This window comes from Sylvia atricapilla, chromosome 8, assembly GCF_009819655.1.
Source record: "Sylvia atricapilla isolate bSylAtr1 chromosome 8, bSylAtr1.pri, whole genome shotgun sequence".
NCBI lineage: Eukaryota > Metazoa > Chordata > Aves > Passeriformes > Sylviidae > Sylvia > Sylvia atricapilla.
The window spans coordinates 12,240,812-12,262,332 of record NC_089147.1 but is presented as its reverse complement, the minus strand read 5'-3'; the positions used below and the strand labels follow the sequence as shown (position 1 = coordinate 12,262,332).

The 21,521-nt window shown below is 45.5% G+C and overlaps 1 protein-coding gene across 3 annotated transcripts in view; it reads right to left on the bottom strand.

The window, feature by feature from the left end:
* The window catches only part of SH3PXD2A (SH3 and PX domains 2A), a 247,959-nt gene that overhangs the window by 191,703 nt on the left and 34,735 nt on the right, over window positions 1-21,521 (bottom strand). For all 3 annotated transcript variants that reach the window (XM_066323649.1, XM_066323650.1, XM_066323646.1), the window contains exon 2: window positions 13,875-13,955. In XM_066323649.1, coding sequence (XP_066179746.1) covers window positions 13,875-13,955 — 81 coding nt within the window. The remainder of the gene's footprint in view (window positions 1-13,874; window positions 13,956-21,521) is intronic.

Genomic DNA, 21,521 nt, shown 5'->3' with positions numbered 1-21,521 from the left:
TGTGCAGGTGCCCTGTGCACTTGAAAGCAGATAAAAAATTTGATGTAACTACTCCAAAAAGCAAGAAAAAGAACCAATTTCTGCAAAGTCAGTGATTTCTAGGATGCAGAGGCCACTTTTTCATGCCTTGGCACTCATGTAAAGGTGAGGTTTTTCTCATGACACCACTGAATTTTCAGGCACAACTGAATTCCCTTCCCAGGAAAACCTCTCTTTACACTTGCCTCCCCAGCTGGGAAGTCTCCAGGAGCCATTATGGTGCCCCACTGATAGCAGTGAGCATACAATGATTATGTAGTTAATGAGAACCTACAAACGTGGCTTATTCTTTACTGAGAGGGTGGTCAAACACTGGAACTGGCTACCTAGAGGAGTGGTGGATGCCCTAAGCCTCTCAAGAGTTAAGAGGCATTTAGACAACTTGCTTTAATTTTTGTCAGCCCAGAAGTGCCCAGGTAGCTGGACTACAGGTCATTTTATGTTTCTTCCAACTGGAATATTCTGTTCTAATAATGAAGGCCTGTAGCATGGAGATACAGCAAGAATTACTCTATTTCAGGATTATAACAATCTCAGAAGACGAGAATTTTCTGTGAACTTTTACTGTCCTTGGAGCAGAATCCAATACCCAGGACTGAATTTAAAACTCCACATGGGAACAAAATGATCAGTCTGAATTGTCCACAGTCACCATTGCACCAGGACAGCTAACAGCCACATGTTAACTTACCCTCTCAAATCCATGGGAGATGGAACTCTTTCTGAACATGGAATCCAAAGGACAAATATCTAAAACCCAACTCTCCTGCTTTAGTCAAGGCAGGGAAAAATGACAGTATCCTGTCTTGCAGCTCTTATGGTACTTTCACTGCCTGAAGAAACTCAGACAAAAGGCCAATATATATTTTGTGTCCTTAGAATAAGAATTACAGTTTGCACCAACAGAAGTATGAGAGATCATTATTAAACTTGCCACTTGAGAAAAAGAGCCCCAGGGAGCTCAGGGAAGCTGTGCCTGCAATTTTCCCTGCACAGAGCTGTAGCTGTTGATCTCCCAAAGGCAGGACACAGCCACTGTCCAGCACGAGTGGTTCAAACTTGAAGTCTGCCTTCCCAGTTGTCCTCATCTCCCTTCCTTTACACTGGCAAAATGCTGCTGGCAACTAACATGCTGATTTCAACAGGGAGTTCCCAGGTTTAACTGATCACAGTGCACAAAGGCGTTTTATCTTTCAACTTATCTTGCAGCTTCTCGTGCCTTTTCTAGCCCCTAACACCAGACAGACATAGCTCTGCTCGGAGCTGGTATGTGCTACTGAAATACAAATAAATGAGCAGGCCACTGTGAGGGAAGGAAAGAGTTAGTTTTCCATTCTGAATATTGACTTATTTGAGAGCCTGATGTATTTGAAATCAATTTTTTAAAATATATTTAAAGGGCTCTCTTTTATAGAGGGACTTTGTAATGATGTGGAAAATTCACAGCTCCCAACATCAAGCCATGGGTGGAGGGAGTCTGGAGTATGAATTAAAAATAATGTGGTTGTTAGCAGAAATTAGCGGCACCAATTTAAATCCACACTCCCCTCCCTCCTCAAATAATCACCCTGTGAACAGAGGTGGTTTATGGAGCCCTCTGGAAAATGTTCCTCATGGCCTCCATTCCGGACCCAAAATAAAGTACATTACATCGCAGCAAATACTTCACTGGGGTGCTGCTCTCTTCCCCCAGCCCACACCTCCCATTTGTTGCTAATTAAATGAAACAGCAGGTGCTTGGACCACAAGCGCAGCAGGGCTGGAGCGAGTGCAATGATTAAACCCGCTGGAATGTCTTCTTGGAGAGCTGCATCTTTCCAGGGACTGGACTCTTGGAGGAAAGACGAGATTAGAGGCGAGGGCTGGGTCAGCCTTTGGCTGTGAGCTCCAGGATCAGAGGGTGCTTTCGAGGGACGACGGATCACTAGAAACATCAGGTCTTTGAGCGAGGTGCTGGTGCCTCTGTTCTGCCAAGGCACCCTCCCAACATCCCTGCTACAGGGTGCACACAGCAGAGCGTGCTCTGCCTCTGGGCTGGAGACATCTTCTTCCTCACCCAGTTGAGAACCATCATAACAATGCAGAGCAGCCTGCCCCATACCAAGGCATGTCTGGGCACCTCAAATCTTCAAGCAAAGATTAGCAATGCAGTCCCTGAGGCAGGAAGCCATCCCAGCCTAGCCCTGGGTGAGGCTAGGCAATGGATACATCACAAACCCAGAGTGGCCAGGAGAGCTATGGGTTGTGTCTGAACACATGACACACCAGGTCATGCTAATAAGATCCTCCTAGTTGCCACCCAGAGCAAAAGCTTGCAAATCCATTGAACAATTTTGTAAGAGTAACTCACTCTTTGAGATGTGTCCTTACCCCATGATTCCTGGCACATCAATTTACCTGCTGCCTCTGTGTTGCAATCTCATCCACAAGGTACTCTGGGGACACAGCATGGACTGAATCCCTCCGAGTTCCTTCACATGAAAAAGAATGATCCTTGCTGCCACCAATGCCATCACCTCCTGAGACCAGAAATTAAGCAAAACGAAAGGCAAATGCTATTCTGCTATTGACAGGGCAGACACAATGCTGGTAAGAAATGGACAGGCATGGAGCAAGGGGCATTCAGGGGCAGCCAGAGCTGAGCAGCCCATCAAACCAGCTCTTCCTGCATCCTGCTCTGGGGCCTCCTTGTTTTGCCCCAGTGAAGTCTTTGCCCTGCTCACTGTGCACTCCATCAACGGCCACAGCTCCCTCCCATCCAGCGTGCCAGTCTCACCCAGGTGACTCCCCATGGAGACAAGACAGGATAACTGTCATCACCCAAAGGCCACCAGTGTGTCCTAACTCAGGGAGACCCTAAACCAGTTACCAACTGGGTAACATGGTAGAAGCTTAGAAATAAGTTCCACATCCCTTTTACAAATTCCATTTCCAACCACAAGGCTCCATGGGACCAGGACATAATCCCAAGAACGAAAAGCACTATTTATATTTCTGCTGAGCACTTCACTTCTGTTTGGTCACTCTGCTGATGTTTCACTTCTTCACCAAACCCTGTCAGAAATGGCTGGGGGCTCGGTGGGAGGAGAGGGAATGTGGTCATTACGGTCTGGCTTAGCTAGTGTAATACAGCTAACATTTGGCTCTGTTAAAAACACTCCAAGCCAAAGACTTCAAAGCATTTTAAAAACATTAACGAATAAACTTTCTCCAGGAGGGCTGATTATAGCCCCCATTTTATGGGTGGATATTTCCAGATAACCTTCCTGCCACACCAGAAGTTCCCCCCTCCTTCTTCCACACCACAGACTCCAAGCTCCTAATTTCACAAAAAAACCATTTCCACATTAAGGCAATGAAATATATTTTGACCTAAGAGTGGAACAGGATTCAGCATGAGGTTTCCTAACAACAACAGACAGGAACTGACAGTCCTAATGCTCCTTAAGCTCACAGCACACCCCTGCTCAGCTGGATAATCCAGGGCTCTCCCACACCCAGAACCAAGCTGAAACTTCGTAGGACTCCTGTCTATCTTGGAAGCACCTTTTCCTTTACATAACAATAGCCAGGGACCACCTTCATGGAGCACATCACTTGTTCCATCTACCTTATTCCCAGAATCCAATGGCAAATGAATCTCTACCACCTCCTGAAGCACCAAAAGCTAAATCCTACCCTTATGTGCAGGCAACCAGCACCCTCTAACCCTCAGCATGGTAACAAAATGAGCATTGCACAAGGCAACAGAGGTTTTTGCAAAGCTGCACCAAGAGTTACCAACACACCAAAAAACTACCAGACAACCTGGACTTGTTACAAGGACACAGGAGTTTGTCATGTGCCATCCCACAATGTACTTTCTTCACCAGGAAGATTCATGCCAGTTTTGTTCAAGCAGCAGCACATCACTGTGGTGACCAGGAAAAGCCTAGACTTGGATATCAAACATTCCCAGACAACAGAGAGGCCACAACATTTCAACTCACTGGGTTGTCAAAAGCCTGAGATTAGCCAGATAAAAGGAAAAGTCTGTGAAATAATTTTTCAGTCCAGATGGATAAGGTGTATTCCCTTCTAGGATAAAACTTCAATCATTAAACACAACCTAGCCCTTTGAAATAATTTTTTCTCTATTATCATTTTATTTAGCCCTTTCCTGGTTTGCTTTCTAATTTTCTTCCCATTTGACATTTCCCCCTCTCTTTCAGTGTTTCCGTGGCTTGTCCTTCACCTCTCTCAAAACGCCTGGCTGAAGGGAGCAGCTCAGCAAGTCTCACTGGTTTTCTTAATGCACCCTTTAAAAAACAAATGCATCAAGACCCAGACACATGGCTCTGATGTTACCTCTATTTGTAAAAGCACCACTGAATCGATCAGGATCTGCCCTTGACTGACCTGGTGAATCAGAGGCACCCCTGCACTGACGCCTCAAGAATGGCTTTAATTGTGAGCTCTGCTTGTACTGTAGAGTTACAGGAATTATCTTAAACACACTGTGATGCTTGTCTGAGTCTCTGCTTGGTCCTTTGTGAGCTCCTTCACAGCTCCTGCCATCAAGAACTTGTCAGCAACTTGTTGAAGTGGAAATCTCTTCACTAGACTCCTTGCTCTGCTGCCTTTGCACCCTCAGAGGGTCCCAAGTGGGACAGCTTAAAAACCCTTTAGTTGTGTCCACTTGTGTAGGTCAATGCTCAATGGCAGGTGTGGACTCAGCAGGCTGCCAGCCAGGCCACAGCCAAAGGATCTCATGTGCTGTAAGAATTCAAGTCCTTCCTTTCCTGCACAGATCCAACAGACCAGAGTTCTCCTTTAAATGGAAAAGAAAAGGTGGAGAGCAAAGCCCTCAGCTTGGTTGAATGCAGTTCAGATAGGGCGCCCAGGATGGAGCATGCTTCCCCCAGAGCATCACTATTCCTGCTTTTTGCGTGACTTCACCGTGTGTCTGCTCAGCTCTGTGGGTTTCACTGCCCTGACACTCCATTCCAATGCTTCCCCTGAAGGGAGGGAAGTGGAAACTGCAAAAGGCATTTCTGCAGTGTGAATACTTGCATTTGCACGAGACATGAAACTGCTCTGGTTGTAGAAAAGGAGAACCATGCTGTGACTCGAGGCAAGCAGGAAAGGAACAAGGGGCAAATGAACTCCCGGCTTCATGTTCCATACATTGATGATGGAAAGATCAGTCACTCAGATGCTATGGGGAAGAAGCAAATAGCACCCAGTGCTCATAGATCAGGTTGGGTGAGCCTATCAGGAGCCTTCCTATGGCAGGCAGGACTGTACACAGTCCACAGTGGAAAAGATGCCAGTTGATGCTTTTCTGTGTCCTTGTAAGCACACCATGTTGTGACAGGACCAAGAGCTACTGCTCCTTCCAGACAGGGCCTTCCCACATCTGAGCCTGTCAAAGCAAAAAAGCCGGGGGGGGTGAGGTGACATGGAAAAGAGCCCTGACAGAGCCCTGCATAAACCTTCCATTAGGGCTGGGCAATTTTCTATTTGCACTTAAATGCAATAATGTAAATAAACTCCCCGTAACCCTTCCAGGGCTATTTAGGACGTTTGCGAAAACAACCAGCTCCTCTCATCGCGAGCCAAGGGATGCGAACACAACAGGCACTTCTCATCTTGGTCTCCACACACTTAATGAAAGTGAAGGATTGTATTCCCTGCACAAAAGAGGAATTGTGTTTCAGGGCTGGGGGTGTGAACTCCGTGCAATTTTCCGGCAGTATAAATAATTGAAAGCTGAGTACCATTAAGGCAGAGCGACAACGTAGTGGAAGGGGTGGAACTGTCATGCCCGAACTTTCAGGGCTTGGGTGCTTCAGGGAAAAAATAGCCCATGGAAAAATCCCACTAAGGAATTTCATTTTCACACAAATGTTCCAGAAAAAAAAAAAAGGGCTGATCTTGATCTCTGGTAAGAGGAAATATGTTAATAAAGTGGCACTTGGAGAATTTGCTGCATGTGTGAGGCCAGCAGCCCCAGAACTGTAGCTTTGGCTGGGACTGGTCCCACAGCCAAACCACTCTCCTGTGTTTTATTGTTCCAGCAAACAAAACCTGGAACGAGGGTAACAAACAAGTGGGCTGCTCCCAAGGCTGAGCTTTAAGTCCTGCTGTGGAGATCTATGAGGAGAGCTTCCAACACCAAAATAATGGAGACGGAGGAGGGATAACACAGGAGGTATACACTGAGCCTTTACACACTCTAATAAAGAAAGGCTTTCAGCCCAGTTTTTATCATGATTCTACATAATCCCTTGTATGAGGTACTGTCCTGGCACAAAACCAGCATGTCTGGGCCCCATACCAAAACTTTCCACCATGCTTCAGAATTTTTGACAATTCCAGGCATGAAATGCCTAAAATAGAAATTCTGGATTTCCATTAGCATCACAACCTTGCAGGGACTCATGCTCTTGATACATTGGAATTTTAACACATAAAGCAATCAACAGCCATGAAAATAGGTCTGAGTCCTCCACAGCTGATTAAGTCAATTCAGTTCATTAGGAAGAACTTGTTGCTTTTCCTCTCTGTGGCTGTATCCAGGAGAGCCCTTCCCACAGCACAGGTCCTCCAACATCTTCACAGCCTCCATGCCAGATAAGTGGGAGATGTAGGTACTGATGGTAAGAACAACTTACACAAACCAAAACTCTAGAAAGCAAGGGAGTAATTCCAGAAGATAACACTTTTGACCAATTTCCCTGTTTTCTGTGCTTGCTAGAGGCAGACCATGTACAGTTAAAAGGACACAGCTAAGAAGTCAATAACCTCTTTGTGATGCTCCCAATATTTCTTAAAGAAACCCAAACAAACAAAACTCATTTGCCTAACTACATATAGAGCCCAGACCTCTGAGACAGAGTGGCATGGGTATCACTTCTGTTTTTGCCTTGCTGCTGTCACACCCTGAGGAGTTGGCTAAGCCACCACCTCACTTTCTAAGGTCACCCATGTCCCGGTCAGAGAGGTGGATTGGTGCTGAGCAGCAAATACTTCCCTGCAGATTTCCATGCTGCAGATGAGAGGCAATATTCAGTTGTCAGCTTTATGCTCCAACAGAACCCAAGTGGAGAAATAGAAAAGGGAGGGTTCCCATCGGCTAGGTCACCTTCTCAGCTGCAGGTTCCTTTCCATGGTCATTCAGTGCACCTCTATTGTAGGTTGGCAGGCACTTTGCCACTTCCTCATCATGGCCCTCATCTTTGTCTGACTTGTAAAGTCTCTTTAAAAACAAATACTGGAAGCTGAACAGATTGTTTTGCCAAGCAAACATTTAAATAATGATGGAAATTACAATTATAAACAATTCCATTTATTCACTGAACACAAAGATACTGCCCCAAGCCAGCTGGTATCCTAAGGCACTGAGGGCTAGAAGGACAAATGGTATTTAGATAGATTTAAGTCAGTGGAGACAACAATTCTCAGCTCAATACCCATGTCAGCTATTAGTTTTTTTCCCAGGGGCATCTCAATTCCCCTGGGAAGGCCTGTTACAAGCTTGCTGCTGGGCTGTTTTTCTGAGAGCAGGCTTTGAGGGGTCTCTCCTACTGAAAGCCAAGTCTTGAAAGCGTGGCTGCACCAGGAGCTCCAGCACAGCTGCTAAAACACAGGAGGCACAGTCAGTCCTCACAGATGGTGCAGAGCTCCTCCTGGAAATCTGGTTTTCTGCATCCTCTGCAAACCTTGTGCTGCAAGTCTCTCCATGCACAGTCTGGGATAACAGGAGCAAACAACTTGCCTGTGTTTACTCAGAAGAAAGGATGTGTCATTTCTCTCCAAGGAGCCAGCATTGACCTTTGGGAACAGACGTGTTGACAGACCCATGTTCAGATTTCCTCTGAATTTTCTCAGTCTTGTTTCAGTTTCAATAATGCTCTTAAGGAAGCTGTTTATAAATGAAATCCTACAGCTGTTGCAGAAACTCCATCCCCAAATTTCCAAGATTATCAGGGATGTCCCTGAAGCCTAGCAATGGGTCTGAACATGATGGGTCAGATATGGAGCCAGGGCCCTGGTCTGGAGAAGGATTTCACAGCAGCTCTCAACATCTACAGCAGGGCCAGGAGGCTGAGGCCCAGCACCCCGCACCAAGGGAACAGGAACAGAGCATCCCTTGGTCTCTGCAACCCAGACCACGCTGGCCAAGGCCAGCACAGCCCAGAGCAGAGGGAGGAACATGCAGAGCCCAGCAGGAGAAACACCAATTTGACTGTGCACTTGCACCACAGCCTGATGCAGCAACATCTGCCACGCTGTTCCACCCCTGCCCCATTCAACTCCACCTTCTCCTCCAGCTTTCCTGCCCGTTTCCATAGGCACCCTCAGATGCACACATGTAGCACAACAGAAACACTCACTGAGCTCGTCAGAGGCTGGGAATCCTTTCAACACAAACCTCCCACACTGCCAGAGGGGCAAGCTGCATCTCGTGTGGAGCCACAGCAGCAGCCCTGCTTCCCTCCCTTCCCTTCCCAGCCAGGAGCTCCACAGAGGTGGCACCTACAGAAGACAGAGTCACCCATTGCAGAGTGACCCTGCTGCTCTGGATGGCTGGGAAAACAAGTGGCTGATTGCCCATCTGGCTAAAGAAGGCTGGTGGATGGAGGGTTAGAGTCAGCATTTCCAAACACAGGAGAACACTTGCCCCGTGGCATTCTTGCCTACACTCTTCACCACTAAACTTAGTGCATGCTTGAACTTGTCCATTCACCACTCCTGCAGAGCTAAAAGCACAAACAACATGAAATATCAGAGGCCCTGCAAAAACTATAATTACTGAGTTAGACTGCACTGGATCACCAGAATTAAGACCACCACTTGGGCAATTAATCCAGACTAACTACTGGAGTGAATATACAAATTCCATCAGAATCACAGAATTCCCTCTTTGCTCTGCCCCAGAAACCCTGCATGCCAAAGCCACCAGGTTGTGTTTCAAATCATAGTGATCCAGTGAAATCCAGGGTGCTCAGGCACGTGGCACAGTTACAACCAAACTGGGAACAAGAGTGGACATTACCCTATTTGATATAGCTTGAGGTAATGGAGAAAGGGATGTTACAGAACAGTGTAACAGAATGATCAATATCAGCAGCGTTCACGTGAACTCCTGTCTGAGTAAGAAAAGCAGAGATACAGATTGCAATTACATTTTTATACCACTATTTTTGTTTCATGTCATCTTCAATGCTCTGTTACTCTATTACAGCACTATAAACAATCAGGATGACCCTAGCAATAAAAAATGAAGCTCTTAATGTTTTATCATCAGGATGAAAACAACTTACATGCCTTTCCTCTTCCCAACAAAATTCTTGATAATCTTTACATTTTTAATGTTCTAATTGGCTGCTAGTGAGTTCCTCTTTCTGTGCCACTTTGAAGAAAACCTGCTTAGATCAGCAAACCACATTGGGCAGATAATATTTTGCTGACACACAGAGCCAGTGCTTGAACAGAGCCTTGTTTATTTGCCTTTTCAATATTGTGACATTTCAGACATCTCCTCGCAGCTAAACCGCCTGTGTGTGTCATTGTGTGGAGAGACTGAAATCTGCCTACCTCACATTCCTGCCGTGGCTCCAGCAGGGATCCTGCTTGGCTCCTGCACAGCCAAACACACAATGTAGGATCGTGGCATGCTGCTACATCCAGCTGCTGCATTTTGCCTTGGAGATAGCTGCATTACACCTGTTGTGAGACAGGATCCTCCCCCAGCTCCACACACAGAGACCAGCCCTCATGGAACACAGGGTCTGGTCCCTCTGCTGAGGTGCTTGCCGGTCCTGTTTATGCTCTAACTGCAGGCACTGAGTAGTACAGCCATGGAATCAGAGGACAACACTTGGAGTCACTGGATAAAAAGCAGCAGATGACCACTGGTGACTGAAGCTGAGAGACCAGGCACAGATCCTTGGCCCCATTTTCCCTGCTCACTTTGCTGGGGAGGGAGTTTCTTAGCAGTGGGGCCAGCCAAACTGGGGTCATAAGAGCTGTAAAAAGCCCAGGGTGGTACTGGGCAACTGGGCAATGCAGGAGTGATATAGTGAGAGGGGAAAGAGACTTCCTTCATACTTGCCAGCTGCAAACTTTGTGGTTGTTTTCCAGCCTAGCATGGCCATTGGAAGGGTCAGACCTGTCTGCATCTCCACACTTCTCCACCTTATGCTTTGGGCAATTATTTATGCACACATTCAACTGCAAATCCCCATTCTGCTAAACGGCCTCTAAAAACACTCTCTGGCGAGAAAAACATGGACCTTACATCTGTAAATGTCTTTTACTGCACAGTGAAAATGCCAGGAGTTATCCTTGCTATGCCAATAAAGAAGTGCTCTTTCTCAGCTCCTTTGGGTACAGCAGCAGCATTACTGAACTATCACCTCAGGACAGGATTCTGCAAGCACCACCAGAAAACCCATCAATGATGATGGAAGACCTCAGAAAGCACCCAGGGAACATGCCCCAGTGAGCCACCAGCCTGTCACAAGGGTCAGCACTACTGACAGGTGATCACAACACCACTCTCCTCACACTCCTCTGTTCTGCACTGCAGGCAAGTGCAAGAAAACAACATTCACAACATTACATTAGGAGGTAGCTTTGACCTCACATGGTGCTCAGGTGCAAATGTCTCCCCAGGGTGAAAGACAACAGATAATGGGATTTGACAAGCAATTCATAGCAATGCTTTCATCTATGCAGAGTTAATTCAATCTTTTCAATCCTATTTACTGCAACACTGGCACCCACATGTATTCTGCTGCCATCATTTGACCCTTGCTCAGGAGCAGATGTGACTTGGTTGCACAATTAAATGATGCAGCAATGCCCTAATTTAATTTAAAATCTGTGTTTGCAGATATCCAGGCCTCACTGAAGCAGCATAAGGTGGACACTTGGCTTGCTGCTTTGGGTTCTGTTTGCTGTACTTCTTCCACCTTTGTAGGACACACAAATCCTATGCTATGACCAGCCTTACTGCCCTATTAATAAACCTAAAAACAACCTGACTCCCAATTCAAGCACATGCAGTGCTGAAATAGCACAGCCAAACTCTCCTCAGGTTTGAATCCTTGGGACAGAGCAGCCTCTTATCGCCTGCAGTGACTAATAGAATTTGAAAAGAAGTATTTTAAAAAATGCAGTTTCTACTAATGCTACAGCTCTCAAAACTACTGAGCCACTTCCCACAGAGACAGCCGTGTGGGGAAGGGTGGGCTCTTTTTTAAAGAAACATGAAAATGGAGTAGTGAAATTAATTACTTTATTCCTCCCTCCTTGCTCCTGGGCAGCCCCCTGGGTTTCCCCATGGGTCCTATCCAGTGTCACTGTCAATGCCAGCCACTGCAGCCCTGATTAAGTCATTACAAGTCAGTCCTTGTTCCTCCACTTCCAGTCAAGAGCAAATGAGACACGTGCAGACTTCGGAAGCCCTGAAGTGCAGCTCTGTCATTGACACAGCAGGGTGAGTGGAGCTGGCAGAGACCTGTGGACTCCAGCTGTTTTGGACATGAGTGGTGCCCGTGAGTTGGCTGAGCATTACTCCCTGAGAATCTGCCTGGTTTTCTCCTAGAAGTGCCACATGGGGCTAACAGGGACATTATCAAAGTAGATTGATTATGCTAACACCACCTTACCACGTGTGGTATCAGAGTACAAACCCCACAGTCAATCAGCGCTAGGATAGAAGTTAAAGCTTCCAGCAAAAATCTGGAAGCACGAGTCATTCCAAGATGTGGAGCTAATTTCTCTTTGAGCAAGAATCTTTGCACATCAAGCCATAGGTTTCCCAAAATGCAAGGGTTACCCAAATACCCCCTTAGTGTTCATTTGCTTTTCCAACTCTCTTTGCAGGCTTCATTAGAGCTGGAAATACAAATTTCTATTCAAGACCCAAAGCAGTTTCTTTAGCCTCACCTAAGAGATGCTCAGGCATAATCAGAAATCTAGAAAGAGTAATAGGAGGAGATAAATAAAAAAATCACCTATCATCTTTGGGAGTCTAAAAGCATGTTATAGCAGCCTGAGCACACAGGGCCTTGTCCCCATCTCACAGCTGGGAAACTGAGGCACAGATGGACACAGTGACATAGTACAGTGACACAGCAGGACTGAGGAAATCTCAGGTGAAGACCCCAATTTCTGTAACTCTGCACCTCGCACTGCAAGAGCTAAAGAGGCTGTTGCAGAGGGCTGTCACTGCTCATGCAGTGCTGGCCCTGACAGAGGTCTCTGGGAGGGAATAGGGTTAAAAAAGGGAATTTTGTTACTTTCTTGTCGTATTTTCTCATGGGGGGAGAAGCGTCAAGCAAGCAGGAGTTTTCCACTGGCTAGGCCCCCTTCCACTTATCAATGGGACCTTTCAGGACTCACTCCCTGATTGAGACATCATTTCCTGTCCAACACACTAACCCCATTGATAACTCCACACTTGATGGGAACTTTTCAAACCTACCAGGAAAGGCCGGGAGACCCAGAACAACATATACATGAAAACAGAACTGGAGCAAAAAGAGAAAGAAAAGAGAAAAAGAAAGAAACACTTTTGGCCACAATTTGCACACTGACAACAAATGTTTGTGACTAGGGAGCTGTGCATCTTTAGCAGGTACAGCAGACACAGAGAAGATGCTGACATACTCTTACAGCAATGGGACTGGCACTTCAGCCCAGTTAGAAATGGAGATGGGCACAAGAGGAAGCTTAAGAACATCCCTCTCTTGTCTTCCTGCCACACAGCACACAGAAATTAGGACTGGCTGTAGAAATGGTCACATTTCACCCAAAAGGCCAGGAGGCCATAATAACTGATACAGCTTACAAAACAGCCTAAAGACTTCAGGTTTCCAAATATCAGAAATTAAACATAAAGAGGAGCAAAGATGAAACTAGAGCTCTTTAAGATACCCCAAACAAGAATCCTTTTTTCCCAAACTTACCATGCACAAAGTGTTACTTTTCAGGACACAGCACAGTCAGCTACATCCTCAATACTGACCGTGAGGACTCACTTGATATTGTAACCTCAGCCTTGCTCCAAACACAAGCTCCAGTCCAAAAATCAACCTTTTACCCAAAGTTCAAGAGTCTCTCAAACCACAGCTTTTATTTTTACCCCAGGCAATTAGTTTTCTGCCTACAAAGCTACAATGATACAAAAATATCAGTGGATCTGGATTATTGTCACACAGAACATCAGTCCCAAAGCTCTCCCTACTCATGCAGGTGCCTGGGAGCACTACCAGAAATGAAGCAGCTGATTCCTGGTTTCAGACTTTGGTCAGCAGCTATCCAGCAAGAAAGCTTTTGATGCAATCTAAACATACCAGCATGAACAGGGCAAAGGAGCTGTACGAAACAGCAGGAGCCAGGACACTGGCTGGCTAGGTAGATGGTTGGGAAGAGAGACTGAAAAATTTCCACTGCAATCTCCTTTACTGAGCTGCTGTGGGAGTGTGCAAAAGCTCTGTTGTTTTCAGTCACTTGGGTAAGTAGTTTCTGGGGGCCCAACATGTAGCACTCTCTCTGTTTTAAGTGCATCTGAAGTATTTAAAATTAGATCCCCTCTTTAATAGGAACCATTCATGAAAATGTCAGCTTTAAATGTCTTTACAGTGCAAGTTACTCACTGTGAGCATACCACCCACTTATCTTCTACCCTACAAGGGCATAGTCTGAAAAGTTTCAAGATCATGACATGTAACAGACCAAACAAGCACAAAGCCTTATTTAAAGGCACTATTAACCCAGCTAGAAACATGACTAGAAGCATGAGTAGAAATAATATTTTATGTTAGACAGGACAGACGTACCTGCAGGTCAAAGAACTTGCTGTATCTCCGGTAGATGATCTGGGAAGTCAGGTCAGACCATGTTACGTTGATGATATAGACCTGTTCAGGGAAAAGAAAACACAAATCAACCTGGGCCATAAAGCACAGGATACATGCAAAGGCAGAACAGTCAACATAGATTAATTTCAGATCCCATTGGCTGTTCCTGCTCACAGTGAGGAATATAGCCCTGGGAGCAGGACTAGGCTATTAAAGCCTGTTGCAGCCTTCAGCAGAAATCTTGGGGGGTTACTCAGTGCTCTCCCACACAATCCCATCAGCAGCTCCCACCGGCTTTGCTCTCCCTGGGATAAAAGCTTGAACTGAGCAATGCCACATTTTCTGGTCTGTGGTAGCACACCCTGCCTTCTACCCTCTTTGGAGGGTCCCAGGGCCAGCTACAGGCACGGCTGGGAGAGTTTTTCTACCCTTGAAGCAACAGCTCATCATGGGGTGCTGATCTCCAGCCCCAAACTCCAGGTTGTCTTTGTATATGGAGATGTGGCGGTCACCCTTCCCAAGCAAGGAGTGGCTCTGGTTCAACAGGAAATTCAAAGGAAACGCAGCTCCACAGGTGTTGTGGAATCACAGCCATGCAACACAGTTGCTTACTTATGTGTGTTATGTCACACCCATACATGTGTGACAGACACCAAACCCTGTCGTGGCACACAGCTCTAGCTGAGTCACATCAGACCACTCGGCACCTCCTTTGGCTCCCACTGCAAGGTGATGCAAATCCGGACAGTGAGAGCGACACTGCTTCCTTGCGTTGATGGAAACAGCAACAGAAGCCTGGAATAAGCCCAGGATTTCTCTTGTCCAACCCTAGTCCACTCCCAAAATAATCCTCTTACAGAAACACCTTTTTGCCAGAAGCTGTGATAAAAAATTATTCGCACACACACGCATACATACACACACACACACACACACACAAATTTGTACATAAACATATAAATACACAAAAAACACAAAAATGTTTCCTTTTGACCCTGGTACCTCCAAAGTATTTTTTAAAAAAAGGTGAAAATGGGCCAGGTTCTGCCCTCTCACACACTTGCCCTCAGGCCAGCGCTGGTCCTGCTGCCTTGATGACAGATCTGCAACAAGACTTCAGCAAACACAGGATGGAGCTATCAAGGGTGACCACACAATATCAATATAATGGAAATCACAGCTATGACAGCTCCTGGGCATTTAAAGCAATTTCCAGGTTTCACATATGGACTGAGATAACAATCTGGCAGAGGACACAGGAAAGCATTCCTCCTCCCTCAGCCACAGCCCTGCAGCAGGAGCTCTCTCTTTTGCCATGGACGCAGAAGTGAAGCTCTCTGTCTCCAGCAATGGGGGATGGATAAGCATCACACTCTTCTCCATCTCTCCCAAGACACCAGACCATCTTCCAAGCTACTGATTCAATTGCTTCTGTACTTTTACCAATAAAAATTATTGCATGAAAATCCAAGAAGGGGTGTTGAATATTCGGGTTAACAACTCTTTTCCAAGGACCACCAATGGATTTTTTTTTCTTCTTTCCCAGTAGGAGAGGTATGCTCCCAGAAACCACAGAGATCCTGCAGCCATCCTTTTCTCTCTGCTTCTTAAACCACATTCAGTCCCCAAGGCAGTCTGCATCCCATCTCCTGCAGCCCAGTTTCATGGAATTCAATAACTAGAGATGCTGAGCACAGGCTGTTAAGGAGATCTGGGGCCTTTTTCATGATTCTATCAAACATATCTACTCTTCCCACCAGGGCAGAGACCATCAAGGCTGGCAAAGGAAAAACTGCCCAGGAGTAAGAACCTGACTCTCAGCAAACCCAGGTTACTCTGCTGCATCTCATAATTCTCCAAAAACCAAACCACCCGACCTCCTTCCTGCAATGCCATGTACACAAGGGTGACATCAGCACTGCCCTGCTGCATGGAGGGGAGTTAAGCCTGTGTAACATGAAGATTTCAGGTCCCCTTTAAAGATCTTACCCACACAGCCAAGGCAGAGGAGTCAGAGCCTGGGAAGGAAGCTGCTGTTGCCAATTTTCAGGCCGGCCACACTACACTAAAGAATATTTTTCCATGTGTTTGTTGTGGGAAAAAAAAAAAAAAGTTTGTAGCTTCACTCTGAGCTAATTCACACACAAATATTTCTACTCATTCTCTATCCAACAGCTACTTTCAGATGGAAAACCCATTCAATTAAAAACAGATCTTGACAGATGGGAGCTGAATAGAATCCAAAAGCAACTTCAGATACTGTAATTCTGGCCCTGAGTTCTCACAAAGGGGATGAGACAGGAGGAGAGACATATTGCACATGTAAATAAAGATTATAGTTTTTCTTTCATTATACATTTTTTTCTTCAGAAACTAGAAACAAAACACATATGCCACAGACATCCAGGCACTTTGAATTTAATGGCACTACAGGCTTCTCTGTGCTACTCTTCAGAACCCACAAAAACTGTGAGTTCCTGAAATTTTTAAGAGCCTACAAGTCCGCTTGATCAAAATCTAATCCAGGCAGAAGCAAATTCTGCTTCAAGATTCCAGTTTGGTGGTACAGTAAGTGGCACAACACCTCCATGACACAAGAAGGGGCAGAGTTGGGTGCACAGAGATATTCTGGGCAAGATTTGGATTTATTTGGTGCGGGGAACAGGTGTAGGAGCAGCACCCCACTGCATGGTGCAGACACATCCCCAGATCTGAAATTCAGGCTCTGTGGGAATGAAGCTGTCACAGACTCCAGTCAAGCCAGGATTTTGCTGCACATTTAGGACAGCAATTTAATCTTTTTGAGCCTAAGGTCTCCTTAAGCTCAGTAAGTGATGGATGGGGCAGCATGCAGATACACTGACTTCTATTTCATGGAAAGATTACAGTAGAAGCAAGAAAAGCCTTTAATCATAACCTGTTCCTATGAAGTCAGAAACCAGTGGGCTCAAATCTGCTTGGTGGGAGACAGGTGCAAAACCTAAAACAGCTATTGATCTTTTTTGCTTGTTTGCCCAAATCAAATTGCTTCCCAAAAGCCCCCATCTAAAATAATGGGGTTTGGCTGAAAGAGATTTGTAAAATGCCAGATTATAAACACAAGGTGTAGAGGTTTCAGAAGCCTTAGATATCACATTTCTCTCTCCTAGAGATCTGAGTTTGAAAGTTATTTGCTTCTGCTGCCTTGGTCAGATGCATAACATTTTCATGAGCAGCAAACATTGCATCAGCTTACCTCACTGTTTGTTTTTTTTTTCCTCAGATCTTAAAATGGGTTGCTGTGAAAGTGATCAACAATGTCCCAAGAGAGTGGGAGAAAAGCAGTCCTGGGGGAGCCCAGGGTCATGCAAATGCAATGGGACAAGGAGGCAGCAGGAAATATTGGATAAATAGGGAGAGTCATCCCACGCTGGAACACCCAGCAGAGCCAGCATCTCTCTGCAGAGCCAAGGGAAGGCTTTCTGTGGCATCCAGTAACTCCCCAACACTGAGCCCCACAAGCCACCACTCCAACAGGTCCTGCCCACGAGACAGTCCCGGCTCCTTGGCACATTGTGTCTTGATGAAAGAAGATAAAATCAAAGTCTTGGAGCAAGCTCTTTCATGTAAGTGCAGTGTTTTCCTACACACAACTAAACTGTAATCGAGATTCCAAATTACCACAGTAATTAATTACTAAAGGCAAAGAGATCTGCTTTATGTATAACCATAAAGGAGTCAAAATGCAGATGCTATTCAAATGCTTCACCTTAAAAAATCCTTAACAAAAGCTCCTTAACAATGAACCAAAATTGAAGTACAAATGACAAACAACTCACAGCACAATCACTGGATGCTCCAGCCACAAAGAACGTTCATGTTTTAATTTCCCAAGTCCAGTATTTTTTTTATCTATTATTGTATTTTAAAATAAACTCTTCTTCAGAGAAACAAGAAGCAGGCCTTTAAAGACTGGAATATTAATAAGGAACTGAGCTTGATAAGTATCTCTTGATATTCATGGCTTATGAAAGAAGGTGCAGGGTGCCAGGGGGATTTTATCAGCTGCTAATTTTTACTGTATAATTCTAGCTCTGGGAAACTTCTATTTTACCCACCACAAAGCAAAAAAAGTACAGTAAACTGAAGTCATTGCCTCCCTTTACTGCCTACACAAGCAATGAGGAGAGATGACTTCCTACTACAAAACACATCCACTCTAACGTCACTGGGCATGACCTTATCATTGACTGTCTTGTTTTCAATGGAAAATATCCAATTCTAGCCAGCACAAACCCCAGAGGTAACAAATTCATGTTATTCTCATGTGACAGATTTTTCAATTGTTTTTTTTAAAGGCTAATGTCTTCTTGTCTACAGCCAGATGAGGCAGAGTGGAAGACAAACGTCTGAAACTGGTTGTCTGATGAGACCAAGATAAGAACACACAAATACAAGAGCTATTGGTAAAGGGAAGATTCAAAAGCAGAAACCAGAAATATCTCTGCAAACATAAGAGAGGGTGTTGTTAACCTCTAATAAGTAATTACAGTAAATACCAGCTATTCAGAGAGTTCTGTGAATAAAAAAGACAACACTATGGTGCAGTTTGTATGCAGATACCATCACAATATCCCCTTTTATCCTGGAAAACGTCAGCTTCTTCAAAGACTCCTACTAAAGTGTTGGATGTTTGTCCTCCTATGAATCAGGTTTGAGTTGGAAAAGACACACCTTCTCCCCTGTATTTAGATGCTATCAGCACCTGTGAGCTGGAAGATTTCCACCAGCACAGCTCAGCATGTGCATGCTCCCTGGTCCACTTCCATGCAAAGGCAACTCAGCTCCTGCAAGGCTTGCAGCAATTTCAGCTGCTTCACTTACCTGCTCGAGTTTGCATTAAAACAACTTAAACTGCAGCAAAGTCAACATACTGTCTGTGCCCTAAATTACCAGAGTACAGCCACTGCACCAACTCACTGTTTGCATAACCATTTTAACGTCCAAGATGTGCTGATGAGCACAAATTGGTGCTGGCCCTGATCCAGATTTGAAGTGATATCAGCCTAGAGACAGAAATTTTGGTACCCACCAGACAAAAGCATCAAAGCTATTCAGCTTCCTGATGCAGTTGGTTGATTTTAGACATCTTCTTCCACCCTGTAAGACACTGGCACCAATAGCTGGGGTTTCCCCAGGATGAGGGGCCCTAGTGTCCTTAGTGTCTGCCCTATACAGGAGCCAGCATGGCAAGAGGAAGAGTGGAATGCTCCAGGAATAAGCACAGAGAATGTAAACCCTTCTCACGCACACATCACCTGTGCCTTCACTTGGCTTGGATCACATCTGACTGGATTCAGTGAGCACAGCTGGGCTTCTTGCCCAGCTCACTAGCATCCAAAAGGTCCTAAAAAGCACTGTGAGACCTGGGAAATTCCCAGAGAGATGAAGTCAGACCCTCACCCCGAAGCCAGTGGTGAGTCCATCGCTGGTGCCATGCCATGAGGTCACCTTTCAGCGCGGCGGTCTCCGAGGCACCGCAGCTCAGCCGGGGCAGGGCCAAGGAGGAGCTATTTTCAAACCCACTCCAGAGCTGTTCTCACTCCAGGATTTTGAAGACTGAGCTGAGAAACAGAGATGAGACTTGGAAGAAATATGAGACCCAGACAGGAAAGGTCCTTGCAGGGTGGCTGCTGCCAGGGCAGGATGCCTCAGAGCAGTCCCAAGGAGGGGTGACGCTGGCTGCATGCAGGTGTGGGATGTCTGGCTTTCTCATGCTCCAGATGTGCTTTCATGGACACCCCTCTACCCAGCTCGTGTTTCCATTACCAGTGGGGAAAATGTAACTGAGAAAAAGCCAGAATGACCCTGGGGTTTCATGGACAAATGCTGCACGTACTGAAGTCTTGGAAGCAAAGCAGAGTTACAGTATGCTGGGAGAGAGTAAACTGAACAGCTCTAGCATTTGGCAGTTCTCATCTGTGAGCAGCCACCACACAGGCAACTAATGCAGAACATAGCAATTCCAGTTTCCATCATGATTTGCAAGTTAAACTAAACATACAAGTGAGGGAAAAAAAATCAGGTAGGGGGAATACAAGAGTTTTCCTTTCTCCACTGGATCTTGTTTCATCTCTAAACTGAAGTGTAAAAGGACTAATGCTGGATTAATTCTGGCTCTCTTTTCAGCCGTATCACACCAAATCTGTTCTGAGCAAACAAAAAATAAACTCCTTTCTAACTCCTAATCTAGTCATATTCTCAAGACTCAAACTGGGTCAGTTCTAGTTTAAAAAAACCACACCACTACTGCAACCTATATGGGCACAGACCTTCCTCTTGGTGGAGCAGTAACCAGGGTGAAATCTGTTTCTCTTTGCCAAATCCCAGTGCTTAAAAACAAATGAGAATAGCAAACAACTGCCTCAAGCCAGCCAGCAGACATCCCTGGAACACAGGAAGAGGAACTCATTTGATTATGGAGGCACCTGGCTGGATGATTTTGCTGGTTTCCTAGCTTCAGGGGGACAGAGCAGACACTGAACAGGGCTGTGGCTGAATGACGAATCCAGCTCGTCATGTTTACACAGGCAGAATAAGACAGTACTTAGTCTCCCATATTTTTCTCATGCACTGATGAGGTTTTAAAGCCCACAGTTGAAATTCTGACTTAGTCTCAACTTCATCCCTCAGGTTTTTGGCATTTGCCAACTTGAGTTTCTAAACACTGTCTTCACACCTTTCCAGCATCTTCCTGCTAAGAAGATGCTAAGTTGTCCCACACAATCAGAGCAATAAGCCAAAAGCAGAAAATCTCCCTGCTGTATTTCTCTGCATGGCCATGCAAATGGCCTTGAGAGGCATAAAAAGGTAAAAACTGGAACCTGCACCCATGATTTGTGGCAGTGACTTGACCAGAGAGCTGCAGAACTGGAACAGCTGGGAGCCCTGCAGCTTGGTTACAAACCACCTCCAAGCCTCTTGCCAGGCTTGTTTGATTACTTAATTTAATTTCATTCTCAGGAGGTGTGTGAGCAGAATATGATGTGTCTGATTCCTGCAGACATGCGTTATCTGGGCTGCATTAGCAGGGTTTTGTTTGCTTTTAACTGATATCCTGGGTCATGTCAAAGACCTGTCAAGGGTATCATAACTCCAGCACATCCAACAACTACAGCTTATTGCAAGAGAAAAAGAAACAGGACTGATAAAGACTGGTCACTTCTCCACTATGACTTCCTGCCTTCTGGAAGCAGATCAGCAGCTTCCCTGCAAGGGGAGGAGACAAAGGAAGTGGACAACATCCACAGGTTGACATTTACATGTGTGCATGAGGGAGAGGGAGCACAATGTGGACTCATTTCTGTTTTCAGTCTGTCTCAGTTCACCTGCATTTACTTTCCACGTGTGATGGAACTATTTGCGAAGCAGAATAACCACAAGACTCAGTTTCTGCCATTTAAGAGTTGTCAGGTTATTAGAAAAGAGAACATCTAAGCCTACAGAGCATTAGAATCTTGGAGTGACAAATGTAAAATGGAAACAAGAACATACAGGCTCTCTGTGAAACCTGCCTCCCTCGTGGCCTTCTCAAATGCCCTGCCCGGGTCTGGAAGAGGCTGTGTAAGGCAAGGAAACAAAAATAAT